Source organism: Barbus barbus (assembly GCF_936440315.1).
Source record: "Barbus barbus genome assembly, chromosome: 36".
Classification (NCBI taxonomy): Eukaryota; Metazoa; Chordata; class Actinopteri; order Cypriniformes; family Cyprinidae; genus Barbus; species Barbus barbus.
Window position 1 is genome coordinate 15,586,908 of NC_136714.1, and position 22,944 is coordinate 15,609,851.

General features: G+C 37.4%; 1 protein-coding gene across 3 annotated transcripts in view; it reads left to right on the top strand.

Annotated features, from left to right (window-relative positions):
• LOC306855845 (unconventional myosin-Vb-like) overlaps window positions 1-22,944 on the top strand; it is a 61,272-nt gene that overhangs the window by 33,820 nt on the left and 4,508 nt on the right. For 2 of the 3 annotated variants that reach the window (XM_079394761.1, XM_079394762.1), the window contains exons 12-33: window positions 163-303; window positions 555-677; window positions 2,344-2,427; window positions 4,314-4,460; window positions 4,596-4,693; window positions 5,565-5,651; window positions 5,917-6,028; window positions 9,555-9,766; window positions 9,853-10,009; window positions 10,095-10,334; window positions 10,426-10,662; window positions 11,781-11,865; window positions 13,906-14,051; window positions 14,127-14,246; window positions 14,350-14,484; window positions 15,063-15,131; window positions 17,365-17,604; window positions 18,216-18,298; window positions 20,236-20,434; window positions 22,038-22,131; window positions 22,216-22,347; window positions 22,425-22,576. In XM_079394761.1, the coding sequence (XP_079250887.1) occupies window positions 163-303; window positions 555-677; window positions 2,344-2,427; window positions 4,314-4,460; window positions 4,596-4,693; window positions 5,565-5,651; window positions 5,917-6,028; window positions 9,555-9,766; window positions 9,853-10,009; window positions 10,095-10,334; window positions 10,426-10,662; window positions 11,781-11,865; window positions 13,906-14,051; window positions 14,127-14,246; window positions 14,350-14,484; window positions 15,063-15,131; window positions 17,365-17,604; window positions 18,216-18,298; window positions 20,236-20,434; window positions 22,038-22,131; window positions 22,216-22,347; window positions 22,425-22,576 (3,093 nt within the window). Of the gene's footprint in view, window positions 1-162; window positions 304-554; window positions 678-2,343; window positions 2,428-4,313; window positions 4,461-4,595; window positions 4,694-5,564; window positions 5,652-5,916; window positions 6,029-9,554; window positions 9,767-9,852; window positions 10,010-10,094; window positions 10,335-10,425; window positions 10,663-11,780; window positions 11,866-13,905; window positions 14,052-14,126; window positions 14,247-14,349; window positions 14,485-15,062; window positions 15,132-17,364; window positions 17,605-18,215; window positions 18,299-19,956; window positions 20,035-20,235; window positions 20,435-22,037; window positions 22,132-22,215; window positions 22,348-22,424; window positions 22,577-22,944 lie in introns of all 3 variants that reach the window. The other variant, XM_079394763.1, reaches the window with a different exon arrangement.

Below are 22,944 nucleotides of genomic sequence, written 5' to 3' on the forward strand. Positions count from 1 at the left end.
GCAGTGTGGAAATACAAAATAATTAATGTTTAAAAAGTTAGAAAATGTACTGCACGACAGGAATGACACGTGTGTTTTTGTCATGACTCTTGGCTGTATTTACTTTCAAATTTAACACATTTGATGCATTTACCTAATACATATACATCATATATTCCATAGCATGTGTTTAAACTGGAGCAAGAAGAGTATATGAAGGAGCAGATTCCCTGGACGCTTATAGATTTCTATGATAACCAGCCGTGCATTGACCTCATTGAAGCCAAGCTTGGTATTCTGGACCTTCTTGATGAAGAGTGTAAGGTAAGTCGTGAGCAGAGGGAAAACAGTTGTTGAGAATATGATAAAGGGAATTTTAGAGGCATGTTATCTGAACAGGTCTCTGAACAGAGCGTCTCATTTAGATTTAAAGACCTCTGCCTCTTTGAAGTTTTTGAGTATGAATCAGAGCAGCTTCAAAAGTGTGATTTATGTAGGATTTCATCTACAGGTAACCCAAATAATGTTTTCAGTTTCTTGCAGTTCAAAGTATTTTTCTTTACTGCATCTGACAGGTGCCTAAAGGAACGGATCAAAACTGGGCGCAGAAGCTGTACAGCAAGCACTCAAATAGCGGGCATTTCGAAAAGCCCAGGATGTCCAACAAGTCTTTCATTGTGGTCCACTTTGCAGATAAGGTATGTTCAGCTTATATTAAGCGCACTATAGGGCTCAGGATGCTGCAGGGATATATCATCACCCAACCTATCATACTTAAAGGACCCTCATGTCAGAAAGCTCTCGGATTTCATCAAAAATGTTAATTCGTGTTCCGAAGATGAACAAAGGTCTTGTGGGTTTGGAATGACATGAAGGTAAGGAATTAAAGGGGTCATATGATGCGATTTCAAGTTTTCCTTTCTCTTTGGAGTGTTACAAGCTGTTTGTGCATAGATAAGATCTCTGAAGTTGCAAAGACTAAAGTCTCAAAACCAAAGAGATATCCTTTATAAAAGTTAAAGACTCGACCACACCCACCTAAAACGGCTCATTCAAACATGCCCCCACATGTCTACGTCACGGTGTGGGGAGATTTGCAAAACACCGCCCCAAATGTATATGAAAGGGGGCATGATTTTTATTCTCGCTGTAGTATTGTTGCTGCCGCCAGCACCATGTCCTGGAGACGTTTCGTTGTGAAAGAGAAAGTACTTTGTTTGGCCTTCCAAAAGAGGACACTACTAGAAATCAGTGGTTAAGTTGTATTTACAACACTGTTCAGTTCAATCCAGTTCAAAACAGTTCAATCCAAATATTAGAGTGTTTCCAGCGCATTTTACGGAGGACTTTTTCCTGAACCTGGAAGGGTAGCCTACAATGCTGGCTTGCACAAAGGCCGTTTCTATAAAGTGGGGCAATTCTAACTTTGCAAGGACAGTCTGGTGCTTCTGACTCACAGCCTGTAAGTATGTTTTCATATTTAAATAATTTGCCACTAACGTGAGTTTTGAGCTGTGTAGAGTAGTGCTTGTTGTCGTTTCTCCGATCACAAATGCAGACATGGTAAAGTTTTTTTGTGGCCCGATGCAACGCGTAAAAAGACAGTATAAGTCATTATAATCAGTAATTATGTCCCCACTGAATCCAACAAATACCTCGTTTATAATGGGTTTTTATTGTTTTTGTGTCGTCGCGCCAGAACACGGCATCACAATACGGTAAGGGGCGTAACATTTCCGTCTCACTCTTGAGGTATTCGGCCAATTACAACACACTGAATAGCTGGCCAATCAGAGCACGCCTCGCTTCTCAGAACGATGAGCTTTGTAAAAATCGACACGTTTCAGAAAGGAGGGGCATAAAGGAGCAACAATAATGTACAGTGTGTGGAAAATAATGTGTTTTTTTTACCTTAAACAGCATAAACCCATTGCATTACACCAAATACACAAAATAATGTTCTTTTTAGCAACGTCATATGACCCCTTTAATGACAGAATTTTTATTTTTGGGGAGAACTATCCCTTTAACTTCCTAAAACTCTTTTACAAACAAAGCAAAGCTTTTCACACATTAAGCTGTAAACCATTTTAATTTTTAAATCTTTAGCAGATTTAAATTGAAAAAATTCTGTAAATACTTTTTGTGGAAATGAGCAAACTGTGTATTGCGCAGATGGGCTCACTGAAACCCAACTTGTGTGAAATTGTGTTACACAACAGATGATTTGGTTAATAATGCATGATGAATGCAACAAAAATAGCCGATTCTTCTTCATGCCAGTTTGGGGGGCACAAAAATGATGTAGCATGTTATTTTTAGTGTGGTACTGATGAATGCATCACACTTGTGACATTATGACAGGTTGAATATCAGTGTGATGGCTTCCTGGAGAAGAACAGAGACACTGTTTATGAGGAGCAGATAAACATCCTCAAGGCCAGTCAGGTGAGCACTGTATATTTTTTGTTAAGAATAAAATATGTTTTTTAAAAACGCATTTTTTTTTTTTTATAATTTTTTTTTACCCTCAGTATATTTAGCTCAGCTCAGTTATGTTACTCTTCCCCATCCAGCTGAGCCTCTGTTTATGCTTCACGCTTCCTCATGTCTGCAAGATTGAAATCACACTTTAGCTCATGTTTTGCTCTCTGGCCTGTTTAAGCAGTTAATTGACTTAAAGTTCTCAGGCAAACAGAGGCCTGACCTTGTCCACACCTAGCACTGTATCACTCGAACAGCCGGATCCATCTTAACCGAGATTTAATAGTATATCCATTGTCTTTGTCAATACTGATCTCTCTCATGGTGCTTTGTCCTGAGGTTTCTTGGCAACAGATTTCACTGGAATCTGAGATAAGTTCATTTGTAGACAGCAGCACATCAGCATCTACAAGCTAAAGATCTTCTCTGCAGGACAGTGTCACGTTTTAAAATGAAACTTTCACTAGGACTCTTGTAATGAGGTGTCACTGTGGAAGAAGAGTAATTTAAACATCAGTTTGTCTCAAGTGATAATAGTTTTCAGCTCTGCTGTCTGAAGTTTAAATACGTTTCCCAGTTATGTTTTCTTCAGGATATCTTCAGTGCTCTCATCATGCAGGGCCCTCATTGTGGTTTAAAAAGTCGTGGGGTTTTATTGATATAAATCGATATAAATAGTGAAGGCTTAGCTCATGCATATTAATTAGGTTGTCAACAAATTATTTAACATGATCTTTTGCTTGTTTTAATGACTAGTCTGTGTGATGTCTATGACTTAATTATTTCATCTACCACTGTTTGCCACTTTAAAAAAAAAGATTTTGAGTATGTATGTCCTTAATATCGGAATACTTTGTCCAAAAATGAAAATAGTGCAGAAAATGTACTAATCGTCAGGCTATCAAAGATGTAGACGAGGTTATTTCTTCATCGGAACAGATTTGGAGAAATATAGCATTGCATCACTTGCTCGTCAATGGATCCTCTGCAGTGAATGGGTGCCGCCAGAATAAGAGTCCAAACAGCTGATAAAAACACCACAAGTAATCCAGTCCAGTCCATCCTTGTGAAGTGAAAAGCTGTTTGTTTGCAAGAAAAAAATCCACTATTAAGATGTTTTAGCTTTAAACCGTCACTTCTGGCCAAAATACTCCAGAATTTGTACTCTAAAAAATTGTCACTATACTAAATTGTTACCGCAATTTTTAGTTTTAACTTATAACAAATTATTTGAATTTCAATTTTAGCTTTTTCTTTTTACAACCCTGTTCAACTCAGGATACCATTGCTTTCCACACCTTTAATTTGTATTTAGTCTATGGTGCAGCATCTCTGTTTATCAGTGTCATCCTACTGTATCAGACTTACAGCGACAGCAGTTTAATGATATCATCTGTATTCTGTTTTAGAGCCCTGAATCTTGGCAGGATCATGGTATTAGGGATGCACTGAAACACACTGTGTACCTGCCTTGCGGTGGATGCTTAGGGAGTGGATTTTAAAGGGCTTCCAAATGTGCTTTGAAGTGCTGCTGCAGTTGAATACAAATTTTTACGCTAGTCTAGCTAGAATTAAAAAAAAAAAACATCTGGGGTTCGTATGCCCCTTATGTAAGATGTGATGTATCAGTAATATCAATGGAAAGCTGTAATCAAGCAGTCAAGATTTCTTCATGTGGCACTTTTATATAATCAAATGTATTAATATTCTTGTGCCTCCATATCTCTCTCTCTATATCTCTCTCTCTCTCTCTCTCTCTCTCTCTATATATATATATATATATATATATATATATTTATAAATACAATTTTTGTGTTTTTTTTTTTAACTCACTTTTTTTTTTGGTACAGTTCCAGCTGGTTGCGGATCTCTTCCACGATGGTAAAAGTGCTGGTCCTCCCTCAGCCACCAGCAAGAACTCCAAGATCAACGTCCGGGCTGCCAAACCAGTTCCAAAAGGCCACAACCGAGAGCACAGGAAAACTGTGGGCACCCAGGTGAGACTTAGTATCAGTATAGGCCAGTTTTAGGTCGGTATTTATGCTGGACAGTGGATCCACTGACGCTGTGTTTATTATAAAGATGAGGTTGCATAACATAATTATAAAATGAAAACCTTTTCCTTTTCACAGTTCAGGAACTCTCTACATCTTCTGATGGAAACGCTCAATGCTACCACCCCTCATTATGTACGCTGCATTAAACCCAATGATTTAAAGGAATCCTTCGTGTAAGTTTGGTCTTTTTGTCTTCGTCTTATCCATCCATTAGTACTTATCTAGTTTATCTTGCCTATAAATAGAGAGGTATACAGCAAATTCATTTAAGCTGCCAGAGAACATTAGAGTCATGCTAGCACAGGGATATTTGATCGACCTCAAATGCACTGTAAGTTTCCTCCAACAATCAGACATCAAAGCTCCTGTAAGGATTAGCCGATAAAGTTATATAAAATATAATTAAACCTAGTTATCAGTAGAGGTGGCCCCCATCTGCAAAGTACTAGCTGATTTAACACTTTTGTTAATTATTTTTCCATGGAGTGTTTGAGGTGAATGAAAACCTGACGTAATATTGACTGATCTGTTCCAAATACTGTAATAAAAATATTTTTTTTAATCTTATATAGTACTTGTCAGCTTTTTTTTAGTACTTGTTACACCATATTCATCTTTAGTCTATCATATTAAATGTATTTATTTGCTTATTATTTTGTAAAGTTCACATGTCTAAGAAAGGATAGGGTCTTGTTTTGCTCTGTTTGTGTCCTCTGCAAATTCAGAGCACAAAAGCCCCTTCAAGGATGCTAAATTGCGAGGGTTTTGTCAGTCACATGCTCTTAAGGTTGTGAACACACAGTCACAGAGTTCTGAGTCAGATAGCCTTCAGTCCCTGAGCGGACTCCAGTCTCCCAATGCCTCTCTCACGGGAGATGTGCTCTATGCTCAAAAGAAAGATCCGGTAGGTCTAGATAACACCCCAAATCTCTTGTGGTGTGACATGCTCACTTTTTGTACACAGATGTTCCTTGTTTTAGAATCTTCTTACGTTGGTTTTCACAAAGATTCCTTACTCTTTGATTGCTCTCTTGCTTTCTGTAGGTTTGATTCTAGCCGAGCTGTTCAGCAACTGCGAGCATGTGGAGTTCTGGAGACCATCCGCATCAGTGCCGCCGGCTATCCATCCAGGTAACGGATCCACAGATTCCTTTATAGGGCTTTAGGGCAGGGTAGACATGGGGCTCTTGTTTTTTGCTTTCAAACTAGACAGTAGTCAAGAATTTTGGTACTATATATATATATATATATATATATATATATATATATATATATATATACATAACCTCATGTACTCTTACTAATCATTGGAAATTATATAACTATGGAAATCAAACCACAAATACGAGTTTATTTAAAATGTTTTTTCCTCATCACATCTGATGTCATTTCTTAGGTGGACCTATCCAGATTTCTTCAGCAGATATCGGGTGCTAATGACAAAGAAGGACATGACCATTGCGGATAAGAAGCAGGTTTGTAAGAACCTGCTGGAGACCTTGATAAAGGTAAGACTACCATGGCTAGAAATGACTCAAATGTAAGTTGTATGCTTAGTCCTCACTCTCATCCTGGTATCGTGGTTATACAATGTTTGTCTGGACATTTACCACGACAGTTTTGAACTACCTTGTACTTTTATTTATTACCATGCTATTGCCATGTAAAACTATCCGTGTGCCATCTATTATCATGTTACTGATTAAGTAAACTGATAAGCTCAAAACATATTCCTATTTTTTTTTATTTTTTTTTAAGAAATTATGTATTTAGCAAGGATGCATTAAATTGATCAAAAGTGTGTGTATGTATGTGTGTGTGTTTTATATATACAGTGGGGTAAAAAAGTATTTAGTCAGCCACCAATTGTACAAGTTCTCCCACTTAAAAAGATGAGAGAGGCCTGTAATTTTCATCATAGGTACACTTCAACTATGAGAGACAGAATGGGGGGAAAGAATCCAGGAAATCACATTGTAGGATTTTTAATGAATGAATTGGTAAATTCCTCTGTAAAATAAGTATTTGGTCACCTACAAACAAGCAAGATTTCTGGCTCTCACAGACCTGTAACTTCTTCTTTAAGAGGCTCCTCTGTCCTCCACTCGTTACCTGTATTAATGGCACCTGTTTGAACTCGTTATCAGTATAAAAGACACCTGTCCACAACCTCAAACAGTCACACTCCAAACTCCACTATGGCCAAGACCAAAGAGCTGTCGAAAGACACCAGAAACAAAATTGTAGACCTGCACCAGGCTGGGAAGACTGAATCTGCAATAGGCAAGCAGCTTGGTGTGAAGAAATCAACTGTGGGAGCAATTATTAGAAAATGGAAGACATACAAGACCACTGATAATCTCCATCGATCTGGGGCTCCACGCAAGATCTCACCCCGTGGGGTCAAAATGATCACAAGAACGGTGAGCAAAAATCCCAGAACCACACGGGGGGACCTAGTGAATGACCTGCAGAGAGCTGGGACCAAAGTAACAAAGGCTACCATCAGTAACACACTACGCCGCCAGGGACTCAAATCCTGCAGTGCCAGACGTGTCCCCCTGCTTAAGCCAGTACATGTCCGGGCCCGTCTGAAGTTTGCTAGAGAGCATTTGGATGATCCAGAAGAGGATTGGGAGAATGTCATATGGTCAGATGAAACCAAAATAGAACTTTTTGGTAAAAACTGAACTCGTCGTGTTTGGAGGAGAAAGAATGCGGAGTTGCATCCAAAGAACACCATACCTACTGTGAAGCATGGGGGTGGAAACATCATGCTTTGGGGCTGTTTTTCTGCAAAGGGACCAGGACGACTGATCCGTGTAAAGGAAAGAATGAATGGGGCATATATCGTGAGATTTTGAGTGAAAACCTCCTTCCATCAGCAAGGGCATTGAAGATGAAACATGGCTGGGTCTTTCAGCATGACAATGATCCCAAACACACTGCCTGGGCAACGAAGGAGTGGCTTCGTAAGAAGCATTTCAAGGTCCTGGAGTGGCCTAGCCAGTCTCCAGATCTCAACCCCATACAAAATCTTTGGAGGGAGTTGAAAGTCCGTGTTGCCCAGCGACAGCCCCAAAACATCACTGCTCTAGAGGAGATCTGCATGGAGGAATGGGCCAAAATACCAGCAACAGTGTGTGAAAACCTTGTGAAGACTTACAGAAAACGTTTGACCTCTGTTATTGCCAACAAAGGGTATATAACAAAGTATTGAGATGAACTTTTGTTATTGACCAAATACTTATTTTCCACCATAATTTGCAAATAAATTCTTTAAAAATCCTACAATGTGATTTCCTGGATTCTTTCCCCCCATTCTGTCTCTCATAGTTGAAGTGTACCTATGATGAAAATTACAGGCCTCTCTCATCTTTTTAAGTGGGAGAACTTGTACAATTGGTGGCTGACTAAATACTTTTTTGCCCAACTGTACACACACACACACACACATATATATTATATATATACACATATATACACACATATTACGTCCTAATATAATATATATATTTTCGTCCACACAGCTGCCGCTCACTGGATATTTTCTCTTTTTCGGACCATTCTCTGTAAACCCTACAGATGGTTGTTTGTGAAAATCCCAGTAGATCAGCAGTTTTTTAAATACTCAGACCAGCCCGTCTGGCACCAACAACCATTCCATGTTCAAAGTCACTTAAATCCCCTTTCTTCCCCATTCTGATGCTCGGCTTGAACTTTAGCAAGTCGTGTTCACCACATCTAGATGCCTAAATGCATTGAGTTGCTGCAGAGTGATTGGCTGATTAGCAATTTGTGTTATTAAGCAATAGGTTGTTTGCACATGACGTCATTGCTGTGGCGCGAAATGCAGCTGGAGGGCAGGAAGTAATTTTTTCTCCATAGGAATCCGTTGCAGAAACTCAAGATGTCTGTGTTTTGCGATGTTTATGGATGCTCAAATCGGTCAAATGGAGAAAACACAAGGAGATTTTATTGTGTACGAAAATGTGTTGTTCAAAAGGGGAAAAAGTCAAGAAATTGCCTGAAAAATGCAGGAAAAATTGGCTTGTAAACCTGCGTCTGCGGTCGGGAGGAGCGATCGGATAATGCTTGTGTGTGCAAATTGTTAATATAAGAAGATATAATATTAAGATATGGATACCGATATAAATAGATAATCCAAGCATTCAGCGTGAGACAGTCAGAAGTCACTCAATGCTAAACGCCACACATAGACACGATGTAAATAAGATATTATTTGCAGTTCAGAGAGCTTCACTGATTATAACGGAACATTGTGAGATTGCAAAACACTGAAGTGAGTGACAGCTTTTTAGTGATTTTATATAGAAGCGATATTTACTCGCTGTCTAGGCTGTAAACAATTCAGAATTTGAATAAGTTTTGCTTTACGTGCTGCTAAGACCAATGTACACAAACCCCGCATGCAGAAAAGTGTCAGGAGTGACTGAAAGAAAAGAGAACGGATGAGATCTCCGTAGAAGTCCGTACTGAACTGGTTTAGGTGCTATAACAATAGAAAGGGATAAACAGAAAAACAATATTACGTGATCCTTATGTTATAAACAGGAGCGATTGGGTCCTGTTAGCAGCACGTAAAACAGCTTTTATTTACATTTTTGATTTTGATTTGATTATAGCCTAGAAAACGAGCAATATAAAACGAGCGCTTCCATGTAATCACTAATGCTGTTTATCGCAAGCTCACGGTTCCTTATAATCAGTGAAGCTCTCTGAACTGCAAATAATCTTATTTACATCGTGTCTACGTGTGGCGTTTAGCACTGAGTGAATTCGGACTGGGTCACCTTGTATCTATTTATATGTCTTTATTAATATATTATTATAACTTATATTAACAATTTGCCATTTCTGCACTTACTGCTTGTCCAAAATAGCATTTTGGACAAATGGGCAATGCTCAGGGGTTAAATATTTGCCTTCTCCTACATGAAAAATATTTTTCATGTTTTTTCAAAGATATTTATGAATAAATCTGTTAATTGTGACTCTTCCTCTCTCCTTCAGGACCCAGATAAGTTCCAGTTTGGAAAGACGAAAATTTTCTTCAGGGCAGGTCAGGTGGCCTATCTGGAGAAGCTCCGAGCTGATAAGTTCCGCTTTGCCTGCATTAAGATCCAGAAGACCGTGCGAGGATGGCTCCAGAGAATTCGGTACCGCAAGATCCGCAAGTCTGCTATCACTCTGCAGAGATACGGCCGGGGTTACTTGGCACGCAGGTGAATGTTTGAGTAGATGGCTTAGATTGAACTTCACTGGCATGTTTTTCACTACTTATGGCTCTTGTTCTCTCATTCTCTCTCAGATATGCAGAGATGCTTCGCCTGACCCGAGCAGCACTTATTTGTCAGAAGCAGTACCGGATGGTACGAGTTCGACGGGAGTATCTGAGGACCCGTCGGGCTGTGATCACAATTCAAGCTTTTGCCCGGGGCATGTTCGTACGCAGGTTATATCAGGAGGTACTGTACAGCACTTTATCTTTTGTTTCACACTCTTTGTGTTTCTTTAAAGCACAGTTTTAAGCTGCATTTTCTGTCTTTTCAGTTCCTGCTCCATCACAAAGCCATGATCATACAGAAGACTGTCCGTGGTTGGCTCGTGAGAAAGAAGTATCTCCATGCCCGATATGCTGCCATTGTCATCCAGTGTTTCTACCGCCGTGTACGTGCCAAGCGCCAACTCAAACAGCTGAAGATAGAGGCCCGTTCGGCCGATCACCTTAAAAACCTCAATGTCGGAATGGAGAACAAGATCGTGCAACTCCAGAAGAAGATGGATAACAAGGTACATGAGCGCATAACAGGATGCATGAATGATTACAGAGTCACCAAAATGAACTGACATGATGCTGACTAGTTATCTTCTTTCTCTACAGTCAAAAGAGTATAAAACTCAGAATGAGCAGCTGGTTGTTGCTAACACTACTCTGGAATCAGAGGTCACTAAGCTCCAGAAAGAAATGGAGACTCTGCGCAGTCGGCAGACTGCTGGCACTCAGGTGACATCGCTGCAGGAAGAGCTTGAGAAGTTGAGGGCGGAGCTCCAGGAAGCCCACACCCAGAGGAAGCAGATAGAGGAGGAGTTCAGCAATGAGAAACAAGGACTCGAACAGGTGAGAAAGGATGCTCAGATAACTAGTTGATGTTTGTTAATGTTCTTTGTCTCAATAATTTTTTCATATTTCTACATCATTTTAAATGGCAGAGGGTAAATAGAAAAACAGGTCAAGGCATTTAGCTTTTCACTTTTCACAGGAAAAAAAAGAGACTCTAACAGGGCATCTGTTACATAACTAATGTCTGTCATGCACAAGCAAAGTTAATAATGCATGGAAATTGTTTATGAGGTTTGACCAGCTCACAAAAGGTCTTTTGAAATGGAATAATCAGCTAGTATATCTTTAATGTGGTCATCTCTCTCATGTTTTGATGGTAAGAGTTAAAAATGGAAAATTTAAATTGTAGTAATGACTTAAAATATCAGTGGTATTGTGATGCACTCAAGTAGTTTTTAAGTTTATGCTTTTTATAGAAACGTGTTTATACTACAATTCAAAAGTTTGGGATCATAATGTTTTTGAAAGTCCCTTATGCTTACTAAGGCTGCATTTATTTGATCAAAAATGCAGTAAACACTAATATTATTACAATTAAAAATAACTTTTTATATATATATATTTTTAAAATGTAATTTATTTCTTTGTTAGCAAAGCTGAATTTTTAATAGCCATTTTTAGTTCCAGTCTTCAGTGTCACACGATCCTTCTGAAATCATTCTAATATGCTGATTTGATACTCAAGAAACATCTTATTATTATCAGTGTTGAAAAGAGTTGTGCTGCTTAATATTTGATTGAAAACCTTGAAACATTTAGATGCCATTTAATGCATTCTTAATGACTAAAATATTAATTTCGTTTAAAATAATCTTATTGACCCCAAACTTTTAAACAATAAGGTATATCAATATATGCACAAAAAGGGACATATCAAATAATAAGACGGTTTGAAATAATTATTATTTTTAATTCAGCTTTTCACTCAAATTGATATGCTGATAATTTATATTTGTGTAAAGATTTTTAATATTAAATTTAAAAATGAGAAAAATAAATAAATAACTTGTGTTATTAATCTGTATATAATCTGAACTGGCTTGCTTAGTTAATCTTGCTTGTTTATCTGATGGTTTGAGATGAAAGGGTGGTGTGACTTTTCCTTCCTTTTGCAGAGGGTGGAGGAGCTGGAGAAAGAGAACACGCTCTTGAAGAAGGAGAAAGAAGAGATGAACCGCAGAATCCAGACCTCCAATCAGGGTGAGTTTCATGCTTCATGGTCACACGCACACTCAGAGCATCTGGAGGAAGGTGTATGAGGAGCGAAAGGATGTGTGGCTTGCCTGGAGGGCTGGGCTGGTTTTGTTTGATGCACAAGAGGGTCTGTGTGCAGAAGTGGGACGAGAGAGTCAGAAACTGCATTGGATTTCATTAGAGGAATGTGACACTGCTGCTTTACCTGCACAACTAAAAGCTGACCATTGTATCAAGCTGGTTCACATGCGAGAATGCTATTTGAAACCCGAGGTTTGGTCTCAATATGCTTTCTGTTTGTTAAATGTCGCTTTAACGAGTTTGTCCCAAACTTATTTCCTTTGCTGTTCTGCTGTCGAGGCTGTTTTAAGATGTTCCAAACGCTATTTAAAGGACTGTTATGAATACAGTGATTGTTTCGACAGTCTGAATTTATTTGTTATTTATCTGTTATTTCACTAATGATAATGGTGACTGTCATTTTCTCAACCTCACATCATTCCAAATTACTTCCTTTTCATTTGCCGAACACGCACACAAAAAAACCTTTTGTCCATGCATTGTAAGTCTATGAAGTCCAATCAGTGTTGTTTTGGACCCCATTCATGTTGTATTGAATGGGAAAAAAGCAGTTCTTCAGAATACCTTCTTTCATGTTCCACAGAAGAAAGTAAGTCAGGTTTGGAACAATGTGAGTGAGTAAATGGTGGCAGGATTTTCGTTTTTGAGTGAACTATCCCTTTAAAGAAAAGTCTTGTGCAATTCATGTGAATAGGATGGTTAAAGCTGGAGGCACAAACATGTGGCAATCATGTGGCTTTAATAAATCAGATAAAATTCTCGATAAGAGTTTTAACATGAAATACCCTTTTGTTTTTTAATTTCTATAACAGTTAAATAAACAAGGAACATTTAAAATTAAAATACAGAAGTAGTCTTATTTATCATATTTCTAGTATGTCTTTATGCAGCTTCACTTGTTCCTCAAGTCAGTGCTTCAAATAAAAGGGTCAAAGGAAACAATGTCACAGGTTTATTATACCATTATCTTTGTATGATAATTATCTCCTAATTATGGATGGCTGCTTTATCAAACTACTATCAGGCCATACGTCTGATAGCTCTTTCAGAAAGGATGTGATTAGAGGCTTTCACACTCTACATACGGCTTTCAGTACAGTTGAGTAGAGTTTACTTTAAGTCGGTGGTGATGTTTCAATTATAATATGCATTTTGAATTCAGAGGATGTTCTTATTTTATTTCTATTGAGATTACAGAATCAAGAACATTTTGTAACCTACACATAGATGCTCAAAGGTCTTCCATCAGAGTAATAAAGATCTTTTATTGATCGAGAGAATTTCAATCAAGCCGAAGATCAATAAAAGATTGATAAAAGTGTTATCATCATCATTATTACATTGCATAATATTCAAGTGGACTCGGTAACACAAAACCTGTAGTGTGAATGTAAAACTTCACACTTTTTAAACTTTTTGTGGGGAAGTCGTGACCTAATGGTTAGAGATTGAACGTAATCCAAAGGTTGCAGGTTCGAGTCTCGGGCTGGCGGGGGGGGGGGGGTGAATGTACAGTGCTCTCTCCACCTTCAATACCACGACTGAGGTGCCCTTGAGCAAGGCACCGAACCCCCAACTGCTCCCTGGGCGCCGCAGCATAAATGACTGCCCACTGCTCCGGGTGTGTGTTCACGGTGTGTGTGTGTGTGTGTGTGTTCACTGCTGTGTGTGTGCACGTTGGACGGGTTAAATGCAGAGCACGAATTCCGAGTATGGGTCACCATACTTGGCCGTATGTCACTTCACTTTAAATAAACTGAGATCTCACAGCTAAAATGGATCAAAAGAGGTTTCAGTTTTTCATACTTTGAATGAAAAACCCTAATTTATGAGAAAGATACGTTTTTCACATGTAATATTCAGCTTGTGAAAATTGATACAGGTGAATGTGAGTGAATGGGAGCTGCATGTTGTCTGGCTCATTGCTTTATTCCTGTGAGTGAATGCCTTTGTTTTGTCTCTCAGGTCAAGGAGGCGATGTGTCTCAGAAAGAGAGCAGTCTGCAAGTTGAACTGGATGAGGAGAGGCAACGATATCAGAATCTGGTTAAAGAATATTCCAGACTGGAGCAGAGATATGAAAATCTGCAGGAGGACATGTCCTCCATGAAGGTAACGCTTTCACAGTGAGTCTGAACTTCTGGAATTTACTTATTATTGTTGTCTGTAACATCTTTATGGTTCTAGTTCCATCCTGGTCACCGGAGGAACCCCTCTAACCAGAGCAGTCTGGGCTCAGACTCCAACTACCCCTCCATCAGTATGTCAGAGGTGGGAGACACTGATGACACCATTCAGCTGGTGGAGGTAAAGATATTATTCAATGAATCTGCCAACATATACCAGCAGACTTTGAAAACTGTATAAAGACACTTCAGGATGAGCATTAATTTGGTTTGTCTTCCTGCAGGAGATGGGCATAGAGAAGGCTGCTATGGACCTCAGCGTTTTCATGAAGTTACAGAAGCGTGTGCGAGAGCTGGAGCAGGAAAGAAAGAGGCTGCAAACCAATCTAGAGAAAGTTGAGGAACTGAGCAAACACAAGGCATGTGTATTGTCATGTCTTTTCTGCTTTCATATTCTCACAGTTGCCAAAAAACAATAAAAAAATAGAAAATATAGTACATATATTAGATATAAATATAGAACAGTTTTAAACAAAATAAAACAGAATAAAAAATACAAAAACTTTTCAAATAAAAATATATATTACATTTTTTTTTTTTACTCTTATATTTTATGACATTTAAACTAAAGTCTGTTGGCTTTGACTGGAAATATGTCAACAAAGGAAAGATAACTGACTGTTTTATCATTTGATAGGGTTTTTGAGGTAGTGAATGTATGTGTTAAAAAAATTATCTTAAATAATCAAGATTTGGTGATTGTTATGTGTTGATAGTCTTCTCTTTATGTTCTCATGACAGTTTTAGCAACAGAACTTCAACTGAGTGACTGCTAAACATTTCCCACTTTTTGGCCGTAGGTTACAACATAGCCAGCTGGTCATAAACACCAGTTATCTTTTCTGATGTTCCCTCATCTGGACTTGCAACAGCATGGTCCTCTGCTTTATCAGCATGTGTTTACATTTTTTTTTTCGTTCATTCTTTTATCTTATAGGGAAATGAGGCCAAGAGCTCCACGTCAGAGGACGATATAAATGCAGACCTGGCCTACAACTGTCTGAAGGTAAGAGTCAGTCAAGCTCAGTGTAATGGTCATGCCACTCTATCTCCAGTCAAATGTCTGTCTTGGTGCTTATTGATTTGATCTGCACTGGGGCCACTCTGCTGCTGCTGTTGGTCGCTCTGCCTGTTAAACTGTGGGTGAGTGGAACAATGCAGAAATTTAAGACCAGGGCATTTTTAGAGAGTTGAACTATGGCAGGAAGGCACGTGGATGATGTTTCATTTTTTATTTTATTATTGTTCACCTATTTGCATAAACTCTCAAATTCTTCATTTTGTTAATTAAATACTTTAACTTTCAGACAAACTTTGAAAAGTGCCCTTGTATTGTAGACATGAATTTGACATTAATGAAAAAACACAGCTGTGTGGAATAGACAGAATGTTCAATAGAGGATGCATTGTCTTTAAGGTCCAGTTGATTTCTTGATAGATCTCTGTTGATCAAAAAAAAGTCAAAACACGCAGAGGCAGGAAAGCGATCAAATTTATTCTATCTGTTTTATTTTATCGGGCTAGAAATAATATAAACAATAAGTAATTACTATATAAAGCAAAAGCAATGAAACATTTCTGTATCTCATAGTCTTTTTACCTTAAAGATTTTGTGTGTATGTATATGTATTTATATTATTGTGTGTTTGTGAATTATAATTTATAATCTATAATATATAACCTATTATTCTTTTAATTGAAAAAAAACAAATCTAAATGTAATAATACACTATAAGTTATTTGTACATATATGTATGTACAAGACTCTTGGACTAATCTTGAAGCTGCACACAGGCAGGTGGCTTATAGGAAATCAAATTTATTCCTTTGTGTCCTAAAGTTTTTTTTTTTTTTTTTCTCCCCAAGTCTAATTTTTACTATCATGTGATTTGTGATCTTCATCGGACACTTCACAAGCCCTTAACTTTGAGACTGAGTGCTTGTTTTAGTGGCCATTTTTTTGCCATGAAACATTATTTTCCATTCATACTAGTTGTATTCAAACTGACATTTTTCATATTATATTCTGTTGCACTACAGCATCATGTCTACTGTTCTAAAACTTAGGTGAGCTTTAGTGATAACCAATTCAAATATTTACTGACACTTTTTTTTTTTTTTTTTTTTGGTGTCCATTTCTTCCAATTTATAACTCAATTTGCACCATTTTTATTCTTAACCACACAGAATTTGAGGATATTATAGGCAGCAAATGATACTTCTAAAACCAACAAGATGAATGGTTGAATTTTGCAGATTTCAGATGCAGCCATGGAGTTTTAGAAAATGAAAACTGCTGCTTCTTAAAAGTAAATTTGAACTAAAAAAATAAATGACTGATTCAAATTGTCACAACAGTTCAGGGCCACTAAGATTTTATTTTTGTTTTTTGATTAATACTTTTATTCAGCAAGGATGCATTAAATTGAATTGAAAGTGACAGTAAAGACTTTAATAATGCTAAAAATTTCAAATTACAGACTGCAAGTTTTTGAACAGTAGGTCAGACTATCATTCTCATTTGATTTAAACAAAATATTAAATTGCAATTCCATATAAAGTTACTGACCACCTGGCAAGTACCTTTTATACAAATCTAATTTTTACTATCATGTGAGTTGTGATCTTCATCGGACACTTCACAAGCCCTTAACACTTTAATATCAGCAATCAGTTTTCATTTCAATCAGTCATTTATCTGAGCATGAGGGCATGTTGAAACCCCAACAGCAGGCTTGGTTTAACAGCTTTAAAAGGTTTGACTCTGACCAGAGAGCAAAGTACAAGAATGAAGACACTAGAGCCAAAAGTTGATCTGGTGGCTGTGTAACTGAATGTGGAGCTCAAGGCAGTAGAATTACGTAACTGATTTGTTTGTTTTCTTAAAGCACCCCAGCATTGTACGGTGAGCTTATATAATAATTTCTGATGGTTCTTGTTCTGCAGCGCTCAATCGCTCTGTGTGTCCAATCAAAGCTTTAGCTACGGGCGTTAGATTCACTTGGATAAAATGACTGCAGTCAGCATTGCTTGATTTTAGTATTTTTTGTGAGTCCCTCTCTTTCTGTTTCAAAGATTCTTTCTCTCACACAAACACACATTCGTTCAGGCTTATTTACAACTTTTTACCTCCAGTCACATTTGATAGCTTTTAATAAAAATAAATCCTTTAAGTGATACAAAATGCAGGCTATTGACCCTCTTTCAGACTGTATTCATAAAATTTGTTCTGTTTACAGCGGCAAGAGCTCGAGACCGAGAACAAGAAGTTGAAGAATGACCTGAACGAGTTGAGGAAAGCAGTGGGCGACAAGGCCTCCGGTAACAACTCATCCAATGAGCTTCAAGAGGGCTATAACCTGCTGCTGAATCAGCTCAAAGCGGCCAATGAGGAGCTGGATGTGCGCAAGGAGGAGGTCCTTTTGCTTAAGACCCAAATTGTGAATTCCACAAGGCAGTCAGAGAACATAAACCACATTGTGAGTCTAAGAACATCACCACCCCTCATTTTATAAATTTGACCTTTGTGGGCCCTTTGATCCATTTTTTATTTTTATTTTATACAGCTGTTGTCTTACCAAATGAAGCTATTGTAGTATGTCATTAGCATATCAGACTTTATAATCCATTAGCATCCCATCAGGCTTCAGGGTACCTTGAATGGAAAACTTCTTTAGCTTCTATAAAAGCAATCAGGCATGGAGACATTGCATTGGGTAAGATGGGATATAACGGGTTTTGATGGAGCTCAGAGTTATTTAAGTTCAGGGAAAGTTCAGTGCAATAGTGATGATATGTCTGAGCTTTACAGAAGCTGTACTGCTAGTGGAAATGGCTTTATATCCACCTGCCTTTCTGAATCTGCTGAGGTGGGCGAATCATTGTCAGCATTGATTATGCTCGGAAAGACAGTTCTTTTTCTCGTTCTCACTGTTATATTTAAGGTTTATGAGTTGCTGAAATGGAAAGTCCATAAGACAAAAAACACTTGGAAAAAACAATTTTCTCTCTGCAAGAATGCTTCAATGCACAAAATATCTATAAGCATACATTCATTGTTTCTTTTTTATATATTTTTTCATTCAAACAGGATTCCAATGATGTATCTGAATGGACCAACAACAAGAAGCCCGTGGACTCAGAGGACACTGTTAATGCGCCTGATTTAAAGAAGTAAGGCAGTCCAATCTACTTAATGAAAGGTTTTTAAAGTGATATCAGCTCTCCTCCACATACTCATTTGTCTATTTTAATGAAGATTGAATCCAGTGGTATTGACCGTTCATCTGGGTCTAGAGCAGCTCTCTGATTCAGCTCTTCATGCTCTGTCTGTTTTCATTTACAGCAGTATACCTCTGTTTTCTGACCCACATTACTGGCGAGCCAATCACTTCTCATGAATTAGCATAGTGCTGCCTCAAACAAGCACTCAGTCTCAAAGCTAACATTTTAAAAGTTATCTGCAATATTTGTCAAATTTATAGACCACCACTGGCTTATGGCAAGTTGGAGACAATTTAGTGGCCATTTTTTTGCCATGAAACATTATTTTCCATTCATACTAGTTGTATTCAAACTGACATTTTTCATATTATATTCTGTTGCACTACAGCATCATGTCTACTGTTCTAAAACTTAGGTGAGCTTTAGTGAGAACCAAATCAAATATTTACTGACACTTTTTTTTTTTTTTTTTTTTTCTTGGTGTCCATTTCTTCCAATTTATAACTCAATTTGCACCATTTTTATTCTTAACTACACAGAATTTGAGGATATTATAGGCAGCAAATGATACTTCTAAAACCAACAAGATGAATGGTTGAATTTTGCAGATTTCAGATGCAGCCATGGAGTTTTAGAAAATGAAAACTGCTGCTTCTTAAAAGTAAATTTGAACTAAAAAAATAAATGACTGATTCAAATTGTCACAACAGTTCAGGGTCACTAAGATTTTATTTTTGTTTTTTGATTAATAATTTTATTCAGCAAGGATGCATTAAATTGAATTGAAAGTGACAGTAAAGACTTTAATAATGCTAAAAATTTCAAATTACAGACTGCAAGCTTTTGAACAGTAGGTCAGACTATCATTCTCATTTGATTTAAACAAAATATTAAATTGCAATTCCATATAAAGTTACTGACCACCTGGCAAGTACCTTTTATACAAACTCACAAAAAACACTTTTTGCCCTCATTTGGCACTTACTGAGTGTTAATTTTGGGCTCTAAATAGTTTAATAAAAAGGTGCCACAGTACAGTCTATTTAAATTTTCATCTCTGACTTTTGATCTTTTTACCTCTGGCCAGTGCGCTGTTAAATCTGATCTTTCAGACTGTCCAATATCCATCTAGGCTGCTCTGAATTCATGACACTTTCTAGATGAGGTACTCATTACATGTGAAAGAATACATTTTCATACTCTGTGGTCTCAGGACTTGCACTTTAAACACCATCTGATTTCTCATGCATGCGTTTTTCCTCCTTTCTCTATTTCTCATTTCCTGTGAGTACCACATCTTCTTGCAGACATTACTTGTGCAGGCAGCTCGCCTAAAAAACTGAAACATTATATCCTCGAGAAATAACCAAAGTCATAGGAGCTACATGACCTCTTTACTTGAAGGTAATATGGGTGAAATGGAGATGGGTAATTCAGATGTGTATTCATGCTCAATTTGACGTCTTCACTGACTAATCTAACCTGCCATGCCTTGCTTTGCTACACTAACTGGCCCTGCCATCTTGTCATTCTTCTCTTTTGCTTTCTCTCCTGTCTGTCTGCTGCTGCTCCTCTGTCTCTTTGGCTCTCTGTTACTCGGATGCCAGTAAAGCTCAAGACTGGGCTTATTTGAATGAAGATGGGGAGCTTGGCCTAGCCTACCAGGGTCTAAAGCAAGTTGCCAGGTTGTGCTTTAAATTTCTTGGATTTCACTTCAGGTTTAACTGGATTTCGAGGCTTCTGTTTCTGTCAGTGTTTTACAATCCGTAAAGAACTATTGGGCATATAATGAGTTTTGTCACCTTTGAGAAGTGTTTTGAGGGCTAACTGAAGTATATACACAGTTTACACTCACTTATACTATATTGTGGCATGCTTGTGTTCAGGTTGCTGGAGGCCCAGCTGCAGACGCAGTCTCGACAGCACAAGGATGAGTTAGAGGCTCTCCACACGCAAATTGAGCTGCAGAAGGACAATCTAGAGAAGAAGCAGGAAATGCTGGACCACTTCTCCACCCTTTCTCCCGACGCTCTGGTGGAGTTCAGTGTGCAGCAGGAGATCACACGCCTCACTAATGAAAACCTGGTGAGACCTTATCTCAGATATAATTTATGGAATCAGCATTATTGTCATCTATTTTTTATTTTTTTGAAATGCCTAGATATAACTAAAACAAGCAGTGTTAATTTTGACAGCAAATTTTGATTTAGTTTTAGTCATAGTCTTTGGACTAAAATACCATTTAGTTTGACATATTTTAGTCATTTGAATTGTTTTAGTCTTAGTCTAGTTTTAGCCGACTATATACTGTATCATAAGACTTTAGTCGTCTAAAATCTAATGGGTTTAATTAGTGTAATGCCTTTTTTTAAGTGTTTTTCTAAAATTTCCAAACTCATATGTTCCCGGAGAAAACATCTATTAACCTGGTAATATGAATGATATTAAGGTTTGAAAATGCAATATAGACAACAAAGATTTATCTGACACATAACGTCTTTATCTAAAAAAAAACCCACCTTTCATAAAGAAAAAAGAATGGATGAAAAGATGGTCCTCTTTTCAATAAAATACCAGTGATTATATTATGCATATATAATATGCATTCTTTATAACAACTTGCATGCAACATCCTTAATTCTTTCAAGTAGATGTATTTATTTAAATTTAGATTAATCCTTATTAGAGCTACTAAAGTGATTCAGTCAAGAGCAATGAGTGATTTCCTCACTTTTATTGATGCAGTAACAAAAAGACAGACAATAACTAAATTAAGGCTGCTGCCCCTTTAAAACGGATTGCACAGATTCAATATACTGGCGATATTCTCCCAGCAGGTTACATTCACTTGAGATGTAACCGGGTGTGTTTACATAAAATACTTGTCAAATCAGACTTTGTGTATTTCTCCATTAAGTAGTCAGTATTCGAATTCAGTAGTCGTGCGCTGTGTGAGAGGCACTTTTCTGTGTGCGATTTGTAAACCGGACCGAATTAAGTGTTCTTTCGGGTCATCACGCTTTTCAAATTTATCCATATGTCTGCTCTTCTCTTATTTCCAGACGCTGACATTTTAACGTTTTATGAGCTGTGCAGCAAGTGTATGCAAACGTTTGATCAGAGAGTTATAGTTCAAATGTGCGCATCTACCCTTCTTTCCATGCAGAAGATTCATTCTGACTGGATGGATCTCTGTCCCTAACACTTTCATCTTGTTTTTATTCCTTGATGAAAATGTCAGTAATTTTTCGTCATTGTTTTTGTCGTTCAAAAAGAGTTTATTATTTTATCGTCTCGTTCTTGTCTGTGAAAAAATGTTTACGAAAATTTTGAATATACAAAATATTTTTCATCAATGAAACGAACACTGAAAACAAGATCAATTGTATTTTCAGAGAATAGATTTTGAATGAAGCATATTTTTTCTTAAATTATTAGCTAATTGTTGCTTTAAGCATGAATCTCTGAATTTTATTAGATTTACGGTTAAACAGATAAACTGTTTGTCATTGAGATAAGAAAAATAAAACAAGAACATTTTTTGATTTTGCACAATCAGTTTTGCTAAAACATATTAAATTCATCTCAATTGTTTTTCAATGAGCCCTCAAACTATTAGCCGGTGGTTCATATCCAACACACAATATTGACATTCTCACTCAAGATGATGGTGATTATTGTTCTCCAGGATCTGAAGGAACTTGTTGAGAAGTTGGAAAAGAATGAGAAGAAGTTGAAGAAGCAGCTGAGGATCTATATGAAGAAAGTGCAAGAGCTGGAAGGTTAAGCACCTGTCTTTCATCTGTGTGTTTAATGTTGCCTTGTACTGATTGCCATTCGCTGATGTGCTGTTGTTCTTTGTACAGTGACTCAGGCCACAAAGAGCAGACCAGAGCTGACTCGTCAGGTCACCGTACAGAGGAAAGAAAAGGACTTTGAAGGCATGCTGGAGTACTACAAAGAAGATGAGGCCTTGCTGGTCAAGACTTTAGTTACAGGTATATGTAGTTACATGCTGGCATGTTTTAATGTGGAGGTCCTGTAGCTATGTTAAATGCACAGGTCTTGTCTTTAGACATGAAGCCCAATGCGGTGTCGGCCACAGTCCCCTGCCTCCCTGCTTACATCCTCTTCATGTGTGTCCGTCATGCCGACTACATCAACGACGACCACAAAGTTCATTCACTCCTTACCGCAACCATCAATGCTATCAAAAAGGTCCTGAAGGTATGTATACTGTATGTAATCACATCTAAACACTCCCAGAATTCAAACCAGCTACACTACTATTCGAAAGTTTGTTTTTAAAGAAATGAATACTTTTATTCAGCAAGTATGCATTAAATTGATCAAAAGTTTCAATAAAGGCAATTATGTTAAAGTGATCTGTTTAACATAAATGTTGAGTTTAAAAGTAAAGACATTTATAATGTTTAAAAAAATATTCTGTTTTGCATAAATGGTTTTAACATTCTATTCATCAAATAATCCTGAAAAATATATTTCACAGTTTTTACCAAAATATTAAGCAGCACAACCGTTTTCCTGATAATAAAAAAAAAAATCTTGAGCACCAGCATATTAGAATGATTTCT